The 14,487-nt window shown below is 36.3% G+C and overlaps 1 protein-coding gene across 1 annotated transcript in view; it reads left to right on the top strand.

Annotated features, from left to right (window-relative positions):
- SLC9C1 (solute carrier family 9 member C1) overlaps positions 1-14,487 on the top strand; it is a 118,021-nt gene that overhangs the window by 64,075 nt on the left and 39,459 nt on the right. Inside the window, 3 exon segments of the mRNA XM_010361081.2 lie at positions 620-739; positions 4,023-4,218; positions 13,520-13,705. Of these exon segments, the coding sequence (XP_010359383.2) occupies positions 620-739; positions 4,023-4,218; positions 13,520-13,705 (502 nt within the window).

Raw genomic sequence — 14,487 nt, 5'->3', positions numbered from 1 at the left:
CATATACACGGATCTGAGCTGTCTCAGTTAAAAAAAAAGCCAGCAGAAAGCTACAGAAAACTTGGGACAAGGGTTACCAAAATTACACTGAGCTCTTATAACGAGTGACTTCTCTAAATTACCATTTAAACTCATTTTTAGTCATTCTAAACTTTACTACCTGCTTTGAAGATGAAGACAAAGAGATGGGAAGATGTGTGATATGAGTTGGATGCTTTATACATGCTTTCCCGTTTAATTATCCCAGCCTAACATTGGTATTTTTATCCTTACTTTGCAGATTAGCAAGAAGTAAATGAGGTAATGTGTCCATTGCCATACCAGACAATGGGGAGTCTAACATGAAAACCCAGGTGTCTGAATCCCAAATATTTGAAACATAATATGTTTTCCCTCCCTGAACCTTGAAATCTCCATTATTTTCAACCATGTATCTCCAAGTTTTAATACTCTCTGTTTAACAAGTGAGCCTTACAATCTAACTTCATGAACTATGCCCATGAAAATGTCTTAATCCAGCCATCATGGCACAAAATAGTCTTCTTGCTTTCTGACAGTACGACATTAAACTTATCTCAAAATGTTTAAAGCATGTTTGAAGATTTCTTTCTTTTTTTAGATGTATGCGTCTTGAGACAATAAAGAATTATTCCGAAAGCCAAAAAACAATTACCTTTACTAGAAAACTACTGCTCAATTGGTTGTATAATACCAGAAAGGAAAAAGTGGGTCCATCAAAGTAAGTGCTTTACAACCTTATAAGAAATGCTATTATATTCACTTGAAATTCCCTGTTTATTTCTTTTAAAATTGTATCCTGAATATTTTGCAAAATATTTTGAGTAATTTTACAATGAAGTTTCTTTTTAAAAATGTTTGCATATTTTATTATTTGAAAAATGGCCTTATTTACAGTCATAGAAAATGCTCACAAATGTACCTAAAGTAAGAAAACAAAAATAATTTGTATGAACAAATTCACTTTTTATACCTGTTACTAAATCAGCCTTCAAACTCACCACAAGTTTTGGTACCCCCGTAAGTTGTTAGAGTTTTCATAAAAAATCAAAGGAGATTATGGCATAATCTAAGAGAAAAATGATCTGGCCAACATCCACTGTAAACCTTAGCTACATCCTTTTAATTTTTTATTTTAAAAAAAATAAAGGGTTTTTTTCCTGTCTTTACAGTAGACTTAAAGCCTTGAAGTGGGTGGTAGCCACCTCAGAGGAGACTGATGAGTATCCTAGGGCATAAAGAGCTACAGAATGTTTATTAGAAATGTGAGGGTCAGTCACCACCCTAAATTTCTTATGTACATTTATAAAGTTATTTGAAGAATAAAAAAGACAGGAATAGTATTCTCTTTTTAATTGAGGTAAATTTCACATACATAAGTTAACCATTAACCATTTTAAAGTGTACTATTTAGTGTTATTTATTAGTCCAAAAATAAACTGCGTATTCATTAAGCAGTCATTTCCCATTTCTCCTTTCCACCCTTCTCCTGGAAAGCACCAGTCTGTTTTCTGTCCCTGCGAATGCATTTATTTCAAATGTTTCATATAAATGAAATCATCACTATGTAGCCTTGTGTTTCTGACTTCTTTCACTTAGCATAATGTTTTCATCCACATAGCAGAATGTGTTAGTAGCATAAGGGTCATCCTCTTTGTAGCATGTATCAATATGTGATTCCTATTAAAGGCTGAATAATGTTCCATGGTAAATATACCACATTTTATTTACCCATTCATCAGTTGATGGACATTTGAGTTGTTTCTGCCTTTTGGCTATTATGAATAGTGCTGCTATGAACATTCATGTGCAAGTTTTTATTTGAATACCTGCTTTCTATTCTTTTGGGCATATCCCAGGGGTAAAATTGCAGGACCATGTGGTAATTCTACATTTAGTTTCTTGAGTAATCACCAAATTGTTTTCCACAGCTGGTATATAATTTTGTTATCGGGAAGTATAAGTCCTTCAACTTTTCTTTTTCAAGATTGTTGTAACTAATTAAGGTCCCTTACAATTCCATATAAATTTTAGATTATCTTGTTGTTTCTGCAAAATAAAGAAAAAGGTCGAGATTTTTATAGGATTTAATTTAATCTGTAGATTGCTTTGGGTAGTGTTGTCATATTATCAATATTAAGCCAATATTAATCTAAACCATGAACATGGGATGTCTTACCATTTATTTAAATCTTTAACTTATTTTGGTAATGTTTTGTTGTTTTGAGCATGCAAGTTTTAGGTTAACATTAATCCTAACTATTTTGTTCTTTTTGGTGCTATTTTAAATAGAATTGTTTTCATAATATCATTTTCAGATCAGTCCTTTCTAATGTATGGAAATACAACTGATTTTTATATATCAATTTTGTTTCCTGAAACTTTGCTATTTTGTTTATTAGCTCTAGTTGATTTTTGCAGATTCTCTAGGATTTTCAGTATATAGGATTATGTCATCCACAAATAGAGATTTTACTTCTTCCTTTTCAATTTGAATTCCTTTTATTTTGTTTTCTTAGATTCAAAGGAAAGAAATATAGCTAGGGACAAAATGAATGACATCAGTGACTGCAAATTTAAACATAAACTTAAGCAAAGGTAACCTCCAGTGCCATGCTTTGCCAAACATGGTTCTGCTGCTGGGAGAGATCAAGAAAAGCAGCCTGAAGTGAGGACAGAGAAGGGCAGAGGGGTTACCACAAAGTTAACAAGGCTTAAACTCTGCAGCTCCCATCACAGAGGAACTGCCAGAGGCCTTGGAGGGCCCTGGCAATGTGAGCACAGATTATATATTACTGCACTCATAATTTCATCATCTTTTTTTCAAATGGGATGCAAAATTGTAAAAGCTTCTGGGCCATGGCATAGATGTACCTTGGAGAATGAGAAAATGATCTGGTACTTACCCAGTCTTCAATCAGCAGTTAATTAATCATTATCATGCAAATTTTAACAACAATAGTGTATTATTATACTACTTGAATAATTAAAATAGAATTAAAATATTAAAAGTAAATCTTTTTTGTACATTTCTACTCTCCATCATTTTGAGTATGGAAGCTATTTTTCAAAGCATATACATTAATTTAAATTTTGTGATAAAATTTAGATCCATATATTCCACCACCATCCATCCTAGGCTTCGATCCCAGTTTTACACCTTGACAAGAGAAGATGTTCATGATACATCGTGAAGAGGGAAAAATGCAGGTTACAGAAAAATATGTGTCATATAACTTCTTTTATGTTTATAGATAATCATTTTATAAACATAAAAAGTTGGAACAATATTCAAAATAATAGTATTCGTCTCTGAAAATAGGAATTATCAAAAGTTAGAAAGTATTCTCTTTATTTAAAAAAAAAATTCCAGTTTGAATTTTTCCTATGTTATACCAAAAATATTTCTATTGAAAGTAAAAAGAAAAAGTGAATGAGATTTACGGAGGGAGAGAAAGAAAAAGGAGAAACCAGACTCAAGTCAGAGGAGGATCAGTGGAAGAAATTAAAAGGATAATTTCTGAAGCAGGATGCTAGAACGTGTTAGCTGCTGGTGGCTGCTTTCAGAATTAAGGAGGGCTGACCGGGTGCGGTGGCTCAAGCCTGTAATCCCAGCACTTTGGGAGGCCGAGACGGGTGGATCACGAGGTCAGGAGATCGAGACCATCCTGGTTAACGTGGTGAAACCCCGTCTCTACTAAAAAAAAAATACAAAAACCTAGCCGGGCGAGGTGGCAGGCGCCTGTAGTCCCAGCTACTCGGGAGGCTGAGGCAGGAGAATGGCGTAAACCCGGGAGGCGGAGCCTGCAGTGAGCTGAGATCCGGCCACTGCACTCCAGCCTGGGCGACAGAGCGAGACTCCGTCTCAAAAAAAAAAAAAAAAAAAAAAAAAAAAGAATTAAGGAGGGCTCTGTGGCTGTTGATAAGCAGAACAGAAATGAGTGTATATGAAAATCATTTAACGTAAACCTTTTACCAGATAAAACTGTCTTTTTATTTTGCAGATACTTCTTTTTTCATTTATGCCATACAATAGTATTTACTGAGGAATTTGAGCATGTTGGATACCTTGTGATATTAATGAATATATTTCCTTTTGTAATCTCTTGGATATCCCGGTTAAATGTAATCTACCACAGAGAATTAAAACACACTAACTACTGTTTTCTCACACTGTATGCTCTGGAGGCACTACTTAAGGTAATCTAAAATTTGTGTGTGTATGGAAGTGTGATATGTCTGACAGGGAGATTTCCTAGCCTTGTTTTTCAACACTAGCAACAGACCGTTTTCTGAAGGAGTGTGTGAATTTCTTCCTCACATTTCCAAACTTTAATTTTTGAAAGTGATTTTTATAGTAACTCAAGAGATAATATATATACTTGAAGCACTGATTTCGTATTTCCAGAAATAAATTTTAAAATGGTGTGTGTCAAAGGGACGCAAAGTGAGTTTAAAAGGTATTGGCAATGTTCTCAGTCTTAGCAGTGTGGTGAGTACTTGAATGTTCATTTTATTATTTTTACACTGGATAGATATTTTTATATCTATCTAGTATGATAGAGTAATACACAGAGTACAATGGGAACAGACAGAAGGAGCTTCTTATGCAGAATAGTAGGGTCAGAGAAGGAAGGTAGTCAAGGGAAAGTGACACTTCAGTTGAATTTTGAATACTGTATAGGAGTCAAAAAAGAGAATACGCATGAGTACATTGCATAACAAACAAGAACAAGGGAAAACATAGAAGCAACCTATGACAGGTATGAGGAATACCACTCCCAATGAGTGAAGCTCAGGAATGAGTTGGTCACAGTGGAGATTGGAGAGATGTTAAATGTGTTTTCAAGATATGGAAAACGAGGGAAGAGACATAGATGTGAATTAAATAATAAAGGGCAGGTCATGCTGTCTCATCTACTTTCGTGACATCAACTGTCATTCATAGTCTAATGACTCCCAAATTCATGTCTATAGCTCAAATTTTATCCAGAGCCTTAGATTATATAGGTAACTGCTAACTAGATCCTGTGGACAAAGTACTGTGCAAACATTACAGGCAGCACATTGAAAAGAAATGTGTCTTCTCTAGTCCTACTCTCCCTTCAGAATTTCAATGAAGACCCAATTTCCCAAGCTGAAATCTACAATCATCTTTGAAACCTGCCACTTTCTTAGCTATAGTATGTTTTAAGAAACCGTTTTTTGAAATATACAGAAGGACTGACTGTATGAAGTATCACAAGATAGTAGGAATTTTGACTATTTTTTCCCTTGGAATAGATGCTTCAGTATTTTAGCTATTTGATTTCAAATTAGTATGATCATTTACTGGTATAAATATATATTTTAACATGTCTAAATTCAAATTCTTATTATTATTATACTTTAAGTTCTAGGGTACATGTGCACAACGTGCAGGTTTGTTACATATGTACACATGTCCCATGTTGGTTTGCTGCATCCATTAACTTGTCATTTGCATTAGGTATTTCCCCTAATGCTATCCCTCCCCCATTCCCCCACCCCACAACAGGCCCTGGTGTGTGACGTTTCCCGCCCTGTGTCCAGGTGTTCTCGTTGTTCAATTCCCACCTATGAGTGAGAACATGCAGTGTTTAGTTTTCTGTCCTTGTGATACTTTGCTGAGAATGATGGTTTCCAGTTTCATCCAAGTCCCTGCAAAGGACATGAACTCATCCTTTTTTATGGCTGCAGAGTATTCCACGGTATCTATGTGCCACATTTTCTTAATCCAATCTATCATTCATGGGCATTTGAGTTGGTTCCAAGTCTGCTATTGTGAATAGTGCCACAGTAAACATATGTGTGCATGTGCCTTTATAGTAGCATGATTTATAATCCTTAGGGTATATACCCAGTAATGGGATTGCTGGGTCAAATGGTATTTCTAGTTCTAGATCCTTGAGGAATCGCACTGTCTTCCACAATGGTTGAACTAGTTTACACTCCCACCAACAGTGTAAAAGTGTTCCTATTTCTCCACATCCTCTACATCATCTGTTGTTTACTTTTTAATGATCGGCATTCTAACTGGTGTGACATGGTATCTCATTGTGGTTTTGATTTGCATTTCTCTGATGACCAGTGATGAAGAGCATTTTTTCATGTGTCTACTGGCTGCACAAATGTCTTCTTTTGAGAAGTATCTGTTCATATCCTTTTGAGAAGTGTCTGTTCATATCCACTTTTTGATGGGGTTGCTTTTTTTTTTTTTTTTTTAATCTGTTTAAGTTCTTTGTAGATTCTGGAGATTAGCCCTTTGTCAGATGGGTAGATTGCAAACATTTTCTCCCATTCTGTAGGTTGCCTGTTCACTCTGATGGTAGTTTCTTTTGCCATGCAGAAGCTCTTTAGTTTAATTACATCCCTTTTGTCTATTTTGGCTTTTGTTGCCATTGCTTTTGTGTTTTAGTCATGAAGTTCTTGTCCATGCTTACGTCCCAAAGGATATTGCCTAGGTTTTCTTCTAGAGTTTTTATGGTTTTAGGTCTAACATTTAAGTCTTTAATCCATCTGGAATTAATTTTTGCATGAGGTGGAAGGAAGGGATCCAGTTTCAGCTTTCTGCATATGGCTAGCCAGTTTCCCCAGCACCACTTATTAAATAGGGAATCCTTTCTCTGTTTCTTATTTTTGTTAGGTTTGTCAAAGATCAGATGGTTGTAGATGTGTAGTGTTATTTCTGAGGCCTCTGTTCTCTTCCATTGGTTGATCTCTCTGTTTTGGTATGAGTACCATGCTGTTTTGGTTACTGTAGCCTTGTAGTATACTTTGAAATCAGGTAGCATGATGCCTCCAGCTCTGTTCTTTTTGCTTAGGATTGTGCTGGCAATGCAGGCACTTTTTTGGTTCCATATGAACTTTAAAGTAGTTTTTTCCAATTCTGTGAAGAAAGTCATTGGTAGCTTGATGCAGATGGCATTGAATCAATAAATTACCTTCGGCAGTATGGCCATTTTCATGATATTGATTCTTCCTATCCATGAGCATGGAATGTTCTTCCATTTGTTTGTGTCCTCCTTTATCCTGTTGAGCAGTGGTTTGTAGTTCTTCTTGAAGAGGTCCTACATATCCCTTGTAAGTTGGATTCCCAGGTATTTTATTCTCTTTGTAGCAATTGTGAATGGGAGTTCACTCATGATTTGGCTCTCTGTTTGTCTGTTCTTGGCGTATAGGAATGCTTGTGATTTTTGCACATTGATTTTGTATCCTGAGACTTTGCTGAAGTTGCTTATCAGCTTAAGGAGATTTTGGGCTGAGACAATGGGGTTTTCTTTTTTTTTTTTTTTTTTTTTTTTTTTTTTTTTTTTTTTTTTTTTTTTTTTTTTTTTTTTTTTGAGGCGGAGTCTCGCTCTGTCGCCCGGACTGGAGTGCAGTGGCCAGATCTCAGCTCACTGCAAGCTCCGCCTCCCGAGTTTACGCCATTCTCCTGCCTCAGCCTCCCGAGTAGCTGGGACTACAGGCGCCCGCCACTTCGCCCGGCTAGTTTTTGTATTTTTAGTAGAGACGGGGTTTCACCGTGTTAGCCAGGATGGTCTCGATCTCCTGACCTCGTGATCCGCCCGTCTCGGCCTCCCAAAGTGCTGGGATTACAGGCTTGAGCCACCGCGCCCGGCCGACAATGGGGTTTTCTAAATATACAATCATGTCATCTGCAAACAGGGACAATTTGAGTTCCTCTTTTCCTAATTGAATACCCTTTATTTCTTTCTCTGCCTGATTGCCTTGGCCAGAACTTCCCACACTATGTTGGATAGGAGTGGTGAGAGAGGGCATCCCTATCTTGTGCCATTTTTCAAAGGAAATATTTCCAGTTTTTGTCCATTCAGTATGATATTGGCTGTGGGTTTGTTATAAGTAGCTCTTATTATTTTGAGATACCTTCCATCAATGACTAGTTTATTGAGAATTTTTAGTATGAAGGGCTGTTGAATTTTGTCAAAGGCCTTTTCTGCATCTACTGAGATAATCATGCGGTTTTTGTCATTGGTTCTGTTTATGTGATGGATTATGTTTACTGATTTGCATATGTTGAACGAGTCTTGCATCCAGGGATGAAGCTGACTTGATCATGGTGGATATAAACTTTTTGATGTGCTGCTGGATTTGGTTCGCCAGTATTTTATTGAGGATTTTTGCATCGATGTTGATAAGGGATATTAGTCTAAAATTCTCCTTTTTCTTGGTGTCTCTGCCAGGCTTTGTTGTCAGTATGATGCTGGCCTCATAAAATGAGTTAGGGAGGATTCCCTCTTTTTCTGTTGATTGGAATAGTTTCAGAAGGAATGATATCAGCTTCTCTTTGTACCTCTGGCAGAATTCGGCTGTGAATCCATCTTGTCCTGGACTTTCTTTGGTTAGTAGGCTATTGATTATTGCCGCAATTTCAGAGCCTGTTATTGGTCTATTCAGAGATTCAACTTCTTCCTGGTTTAGTCTTGGAAGGTTGTATGTGTCCGGGAATTTATTCATTTCTTCTAGATTTTCTAGTTTACTTGCATAGAGATGTTTATAGTATTCTCTGATGGTAGTTTGTATTTCTGTGGGATCGGTGGTGATATCCCCTTTACCATTTTTTATTGCATCTGTTTGATTCTTCTCTCTTTTATTTATTAGTCTTGTTAGTAGTCTATCAATTTTGTTGATCTTTTCAAAAAACCAGCTCCTGGATTCATTGATTTTTTTCGAAGGGTTTTTTGTTCTCTATCTCCTTCAGTTCCACTCTGATCTTAGTTATTTCTTGCCTTCTGCTAACTTTTGAATGTGTTTGCTCTTGCTTCTCTGGTTCTTTTAATTGTGATGTTAGGGTGTCAATTTTAGATTTTTCCTGCCTTCTCTTGTGATCATTTAGTACTAAAAATTTCCCTCTACACACTGCTATAAATGTGTCCCAGAGATTCTGGTACGTTGTGTCTTTGTTCTCATTAATTTCAAAGAACATCTTTATTTCTGCCTTCATTTCCTTATTTACCCAGCAGTCATTCAGGAGCAGGTTGTTCAGTTTCCATGTAGTTGTGCGTTTCTGAGTGAGTTTCTTAATCCTGAGTTCTAATTTGATTGCACTGTGGTCTGAGAGACAGTTTGTTGTGATTTCTGTTCTTTTACATTTGCTGAGGAGTGCTTTACTTCCAACTATGTGGTCAATTTTGGAATAAGTGTGATGTGGTGCTGAGAAGAATGTATATTCTGTTGATTTGGGGTGGGGAGTTCTGTAGATGTTTATTAGGTCTGCTTGGTGCAGAGCTGAGTTCAAGTCCTGTATATCCTTATTAATCTTCTGTCTCAGTGATCTGTCTAATATTGACAGTGGGGTGTTAAAGTCTCCCATTATTATTGAGTGGGAGTCTAAATCTCTTTGTAGGTCTCTAAGGACTTGCTTTATGAATCTGGGTGCTCCTGTATTGGGTGCATATATATTTAGGATAGTTAACTCTTCTTGTTGAATTGATCCCTTTACCATTATGTAATGGCCCTCTTTGTCTCTTCTGATCTTTCTTGGTTTAAAGTCTGTTTTATCAGAGACTAGAATTGCAACTCCTGCTTTTTTTTTTTTTTTTTTGCTTTTTATTTTTCTGTCCATTTGTTTGGTAAATCTTCCTCCATTGCTGTATTTTGAGCCTATGTGTGTCTCTGCACATGAGCTGGGTCTCCTGAATATAGTACACTGATGAGTCTTGACTCTTTATCCAATTTGCCAGTCTGTGTCTTTTAATTGGATCATTTAGTCCATTTACCTTTAAGGTTAATATTGTTATGTGTGAATTTGATCCTGTCATTATGATGTTAGCTGGTTATTTTGCCCATTAGTTGATGCAGTTTCTTCCTAGCATCGATGGTCTTTACAATTTGGCTTGTTTTTGCAGTAGCTGGTACCAGTTGTTCCTTTCCATGTTTAGTGCTTCCTTCAGGAGGTCTTGTAAGGCAGGCCTGGTGGTGACAAAATCTCTCAGCATTTGCTTGTCTGTAAAAGATTTTATTTCTCCTTCACTTATGAAGCTTAGTTTGGCTGGATATGAAATTCTGGGTTGAAAATTCTTTTCTTTAAGAATGTTGAATATTGACCCCCACTCTCTTCTGGCTTGTAGAGTTTCTGCTGAGAGATCTGCTGTTATTCTGATGGGCTTCCCTTTGTGGGTAACCTGACCTTTCTCTCTAGCTGCCCTTTACATTTTTTCCTTCATTTCAACCTTGGTGAATCTGAAAATTATATGTCTTGGGGTTGCTCTTCTTGAAGAGTATCTTTGTGGTGTTCTCTGTATTTCCTGAATTTGAATGTTGGCCTGCCTCACTAGGTTGGGGAAGTTCTCCTGTATAATATCCTGCAGACTGTTTTCCAACTTGGTTCCATTCTCCCTGTCACTTTCAGGTACACCAATCAAATGTAGATTTGGTCTTTTCACATAGTCCCATATTTCTTGGAGGCTTTGTTCATTTCTTTTTACTCTTTTTTTCTCTAAGCTTCTTTTCTCGCTTTATTTCATTAATTTGATCTTCAATCACTGATACCCTTTTTTCCACTTGATTGAATCAGCTACTGGAGCTTTTGCATGTGTCACATAGTTCTTGTGCCATGATTTTCAGCTCCATCAGGTCATTTAATATCTTTTCTACAGTGTTTGTTCTAGTTAGCCATTCATCTAATCTTTTTTCAAGGTTTTTACCTTCCTTGCGATGGGTTCAAACATGCTCCTTTAGCTTGGAGAATTTTGTTATTACTGACCTGCTGAAGCTTACTTCTGTCAACTTGTGAAAGTCATTCTCCATCCAGCTTTGTTCCATTGCTGGCAAGGAGCTGTGATCCTTTGGAGGAGAAGAGATGCTCTGGTTTTTAGAATTTTCAGCTTTTCTGCTCTGGTTTCTCTCCATCTTTGTGGTTTTATCTACCGTTGGTCTTTGATGCTGGTGACCTACAGATGGGATTTTGGTGTGGATGTCCTTTTTGTTGATGTTGATGCTATTCCTTTCTGTTTGTTAGTTTTCCTTTTAACAGTCAGGTCCCTCAGCTGCAGGTCTGTTGGAGTTTGCTAGAGGTCCACTCCAGAAGCTGTTTGCCTGGGTATCACTAGCGGAGGCTGTAGAACAGCAAATATTGCATAGCAGCAAATATTGCTGCCTGATCCTTCCTCTGGAGGCTTCATTCCAGAGGGGCACCCACTTGTATGAGGTGTCAGTCAGCCCTTACTGGGAGGTGTCTCCCAGTTAGGCTATACGGGGTTCAGGGACCCACTTCAGGAGGCAGTTTGTCCATTCTTAGAGCTCAAACACCATGCTGGGAGAACCACTGCTCTCTTCAGAGCTGTCAGACAGGGACATTTAAGTCTGCAAAAGTTTCTGCTGCCTTTTGTTCAGCTATGCCCTGCCCCCAGAGGTGGAGTCAACAGAGTCAGCAGGCCTTGCAGAGTTGCAGTGGGCTCCACCCAGTTGGAGCTTCCCAGGCTGTTTTGTTCACCTACTCAAGCCTCAGCAATGGCGGACCCCTCTCCCCCACCTACCATGTTGCTGCCTCGCACGTCAATCTCAGACCGCTGCATTAACAGTGAACGAGATTCTGTGGGCATGGGACCCACCAAGCCAAGCGTGGGATATAATCTCTTGGTGTGCCGTTTGCTAAGACCATTGGAAAAGCACAGTATTTAGGCAGGAGTGTCCTGTTTTTCCAGGTACAGTCTGTCATGGCTTCCCTTGGCTAGGAAAGGGAAATCCCCTGATCCCTTGCACTTCCCAGGTGAGGTAATGCCCTGCCCTGCTTTGGCTTGCCCTCCATGGGCTGCACCCACTGTCCAGCCAGTCCCAGTGAGATGAACCAGGTGACTCAGTTGGAAATGCAGAAATCACTCATCTTCTGCATCGATCACACTGGGAGCTGTAGACCAGAGCTGTTCCTATTCAGTCATCTTGTAATGAACCCCCTCAAATAATTATTTTTAACAAGAAAGATGTTATTGCATTAAACCACTATAGACACCACAATTGTGACTATTGGTCACAATTCTGTAAAATTTAAAAATTATTTGTTCCAGTACTATAAATTTAGCAGATCAATTAATCATTAGATAACAGTTAAGTGAGATAAAATATGCGGGTACAGATACTGGATCTAAAATATTCACATATATTTCACTTTAACTAATAAAATGAACTCTTTCCATATTTGTATTCTACTAGAAATGTCATATGTAACTAGAAACCTACCTTAACTATCTTCAGTTGGCATTCAGCTAGCCCTGGACAAAATTGCCAGAAAATCTTTTTCAATTGTGGATTCAAGGCAATGAAATCTTTGTTTCCAGAATTCAGACTAAGTTATGGTACTAATGCCTGCAAATTAATATAGGGAACACAAGGAAAGGGAAGGAACTATGTATTCTAACTTGATTTTATGCCTGGCAGTAGGAGATTTGTAAGTGCTCCAATTTTATTATTTTCTTTTGAGTTGCTTCTAAAAAGTCACCCTTTTTAGGGATCCTTAAAGAATGTTGTCTGAATCAAGAAATATTCTAGTTGTCCTTGCTGGATCTCTAGATGTGTGAGGGAGAAAATAGGAAACAAACAAACAAACAAAAGTAATATGCTTTTTAAAAAAACGGCAAAAACAATTTCTCAACTGACAGCTATCTGATTTGAAAGACTGTCAAATTAGTGGACGGACCTATTTAGAATCATCCTAATAAGCTATTCTACCTCTAAGATAGGAATACATGATTATGGAGTAAAACATACACATAGAAAGCCTCTGATATGTATTTATCTTAATGTTTATGTGTTGATGAAACCTTATGTTAGCTCTGCAAATATATTCACTGAGATAAAGAAAAGGGTTGCTGGAATTGCTAAGGTAATTCTGACAAAATATTTACTTCTACTTAGATTTTCGTACGAATTTTTTTGAGAAATTAAAAATAACTTATTCTGCGTTATCCCAGAATGAAATTACACAAGTGAATTTAGTGAAGAGAGCATAATCTTTTAATAAATACATTTTAAAATCTTGAACTACTTTAATAAAAACTTTGCCCACATGTATCACAACAAACATAAACTAATTTTGTCTTGACTACTCAGGATCATCATTTTGTATATAAATTATAAAATAATAAAAAATGGACACAACCCCCAGGATTTTTATGGCATTTAGGGCAATTTGTTTTAAATTTAAAAACCCTGGCATACTATATTTTTGTCTGAATTTGCCTTTCCATTGTTGCTACTTTTTACTAGTGTCATTATAGAAATCTGTTTGTTTTCATTATACCTGTCCTTTAAACCCAATCCTAAATTAATAGTCCTAGGAGTATTCCTTTACTACAGGATAAATTTGATGAACTTGTTTGTTTGTTTGATTTTGGTTTCCTGAGGATATTTCATACATGTGGAGTAGATAAGAGAAAAGCCTAACATGATGTTTAAATTATTGTGGAAAATGGTGTAGTAAAAGCAGAAACAAACATGATAACGTAATTTCCTTTTAAATCAACAGATAGCAGCAATGAGGAAGGACTTTTTTTCACATGCCTGGAACCTATTCGAGTTAGCAATTACATTAATTGGCATATTATATGCAATACTTATTGAAATAGACCCCATTAATTATATTTTTGCTATGACTGAAGTAATAGTCTTTATAAAACTTTTTCAATTTATCCGTATACTACGCATTTTCAAGGTAAAGAACCGGTCAATCATGCAGTTTCCAATTCCTACTGATTGTTTCATAAAACATAGAGTAAAATTAGTTTACTAGTTTTATGGTTACCATTTTCTGTTGGGTTAATGTTTATATTTTAAATTTTAGCTCCCTTTGACAAATTAAGTTTTATAACATTTGATATTATAAACATCCAAATTATATTAGGAATTTGTTGAGCATATGAAAGTATAGAAATACTCATCACAACTTTTCCTTTAAATAGACAGCACATGAGAAATTCTATATTAATGTAAGTATAAGTTAACCTCCAAGTAATGTTTATTTTTATAGAAACTCGGGGAATAAAAGATGGAAGTTAACAAAACAACCATGCAAACTATTTATAGGGAGAAAGAAAATAGCCTACATTTGTACAAATCAAGAAAAAAATACATATAGTATTATAGAAATATGGTTTCAAAAATAACTTTTGATTATCTTGTAACATGTTTCTATAACATATATTATGGGTAGTTATTTTCTGTGTGATTATTTCAATGACATGAAACTCACTCCTTCACAAATAAGTATATATATGAATGTAGATATACTCTATCTTTCCTATCTTTTTCACTATTCATACACAAGCAAGATACATACATATATAAGCACTGTGAGAAATGCAGTTAAATAAAACATAGTTCGTATGGAGATAAAACTAATAGAATCTTTACATTTAGATCTTTCTTACACATGTAAGGAATAATTTAAAACATTTTTGCTACTTAGAGGCATAAATCAACTAGGTCAAAGAGTAC

This window comes from Rhinopithecus roxellana, chromosome 1, assembly GCF_007565055.1.
Source record: "Rhinopithecus roxellana isolate Shanxi Qingling chromosome 1, ASM756505v1, whole genome shotgun sequence".
In the NCBI taxonomy this organism is placed as follows: Eukaryota; Metazoa; Chordata; class Mammalia; order Primates; family Cercopithecidae; genus Rhinopithecus; species Rhinopithecus roxellana.
This window is presented reverse-complemented; position numbering and strand designations above follow the sequence as displayed.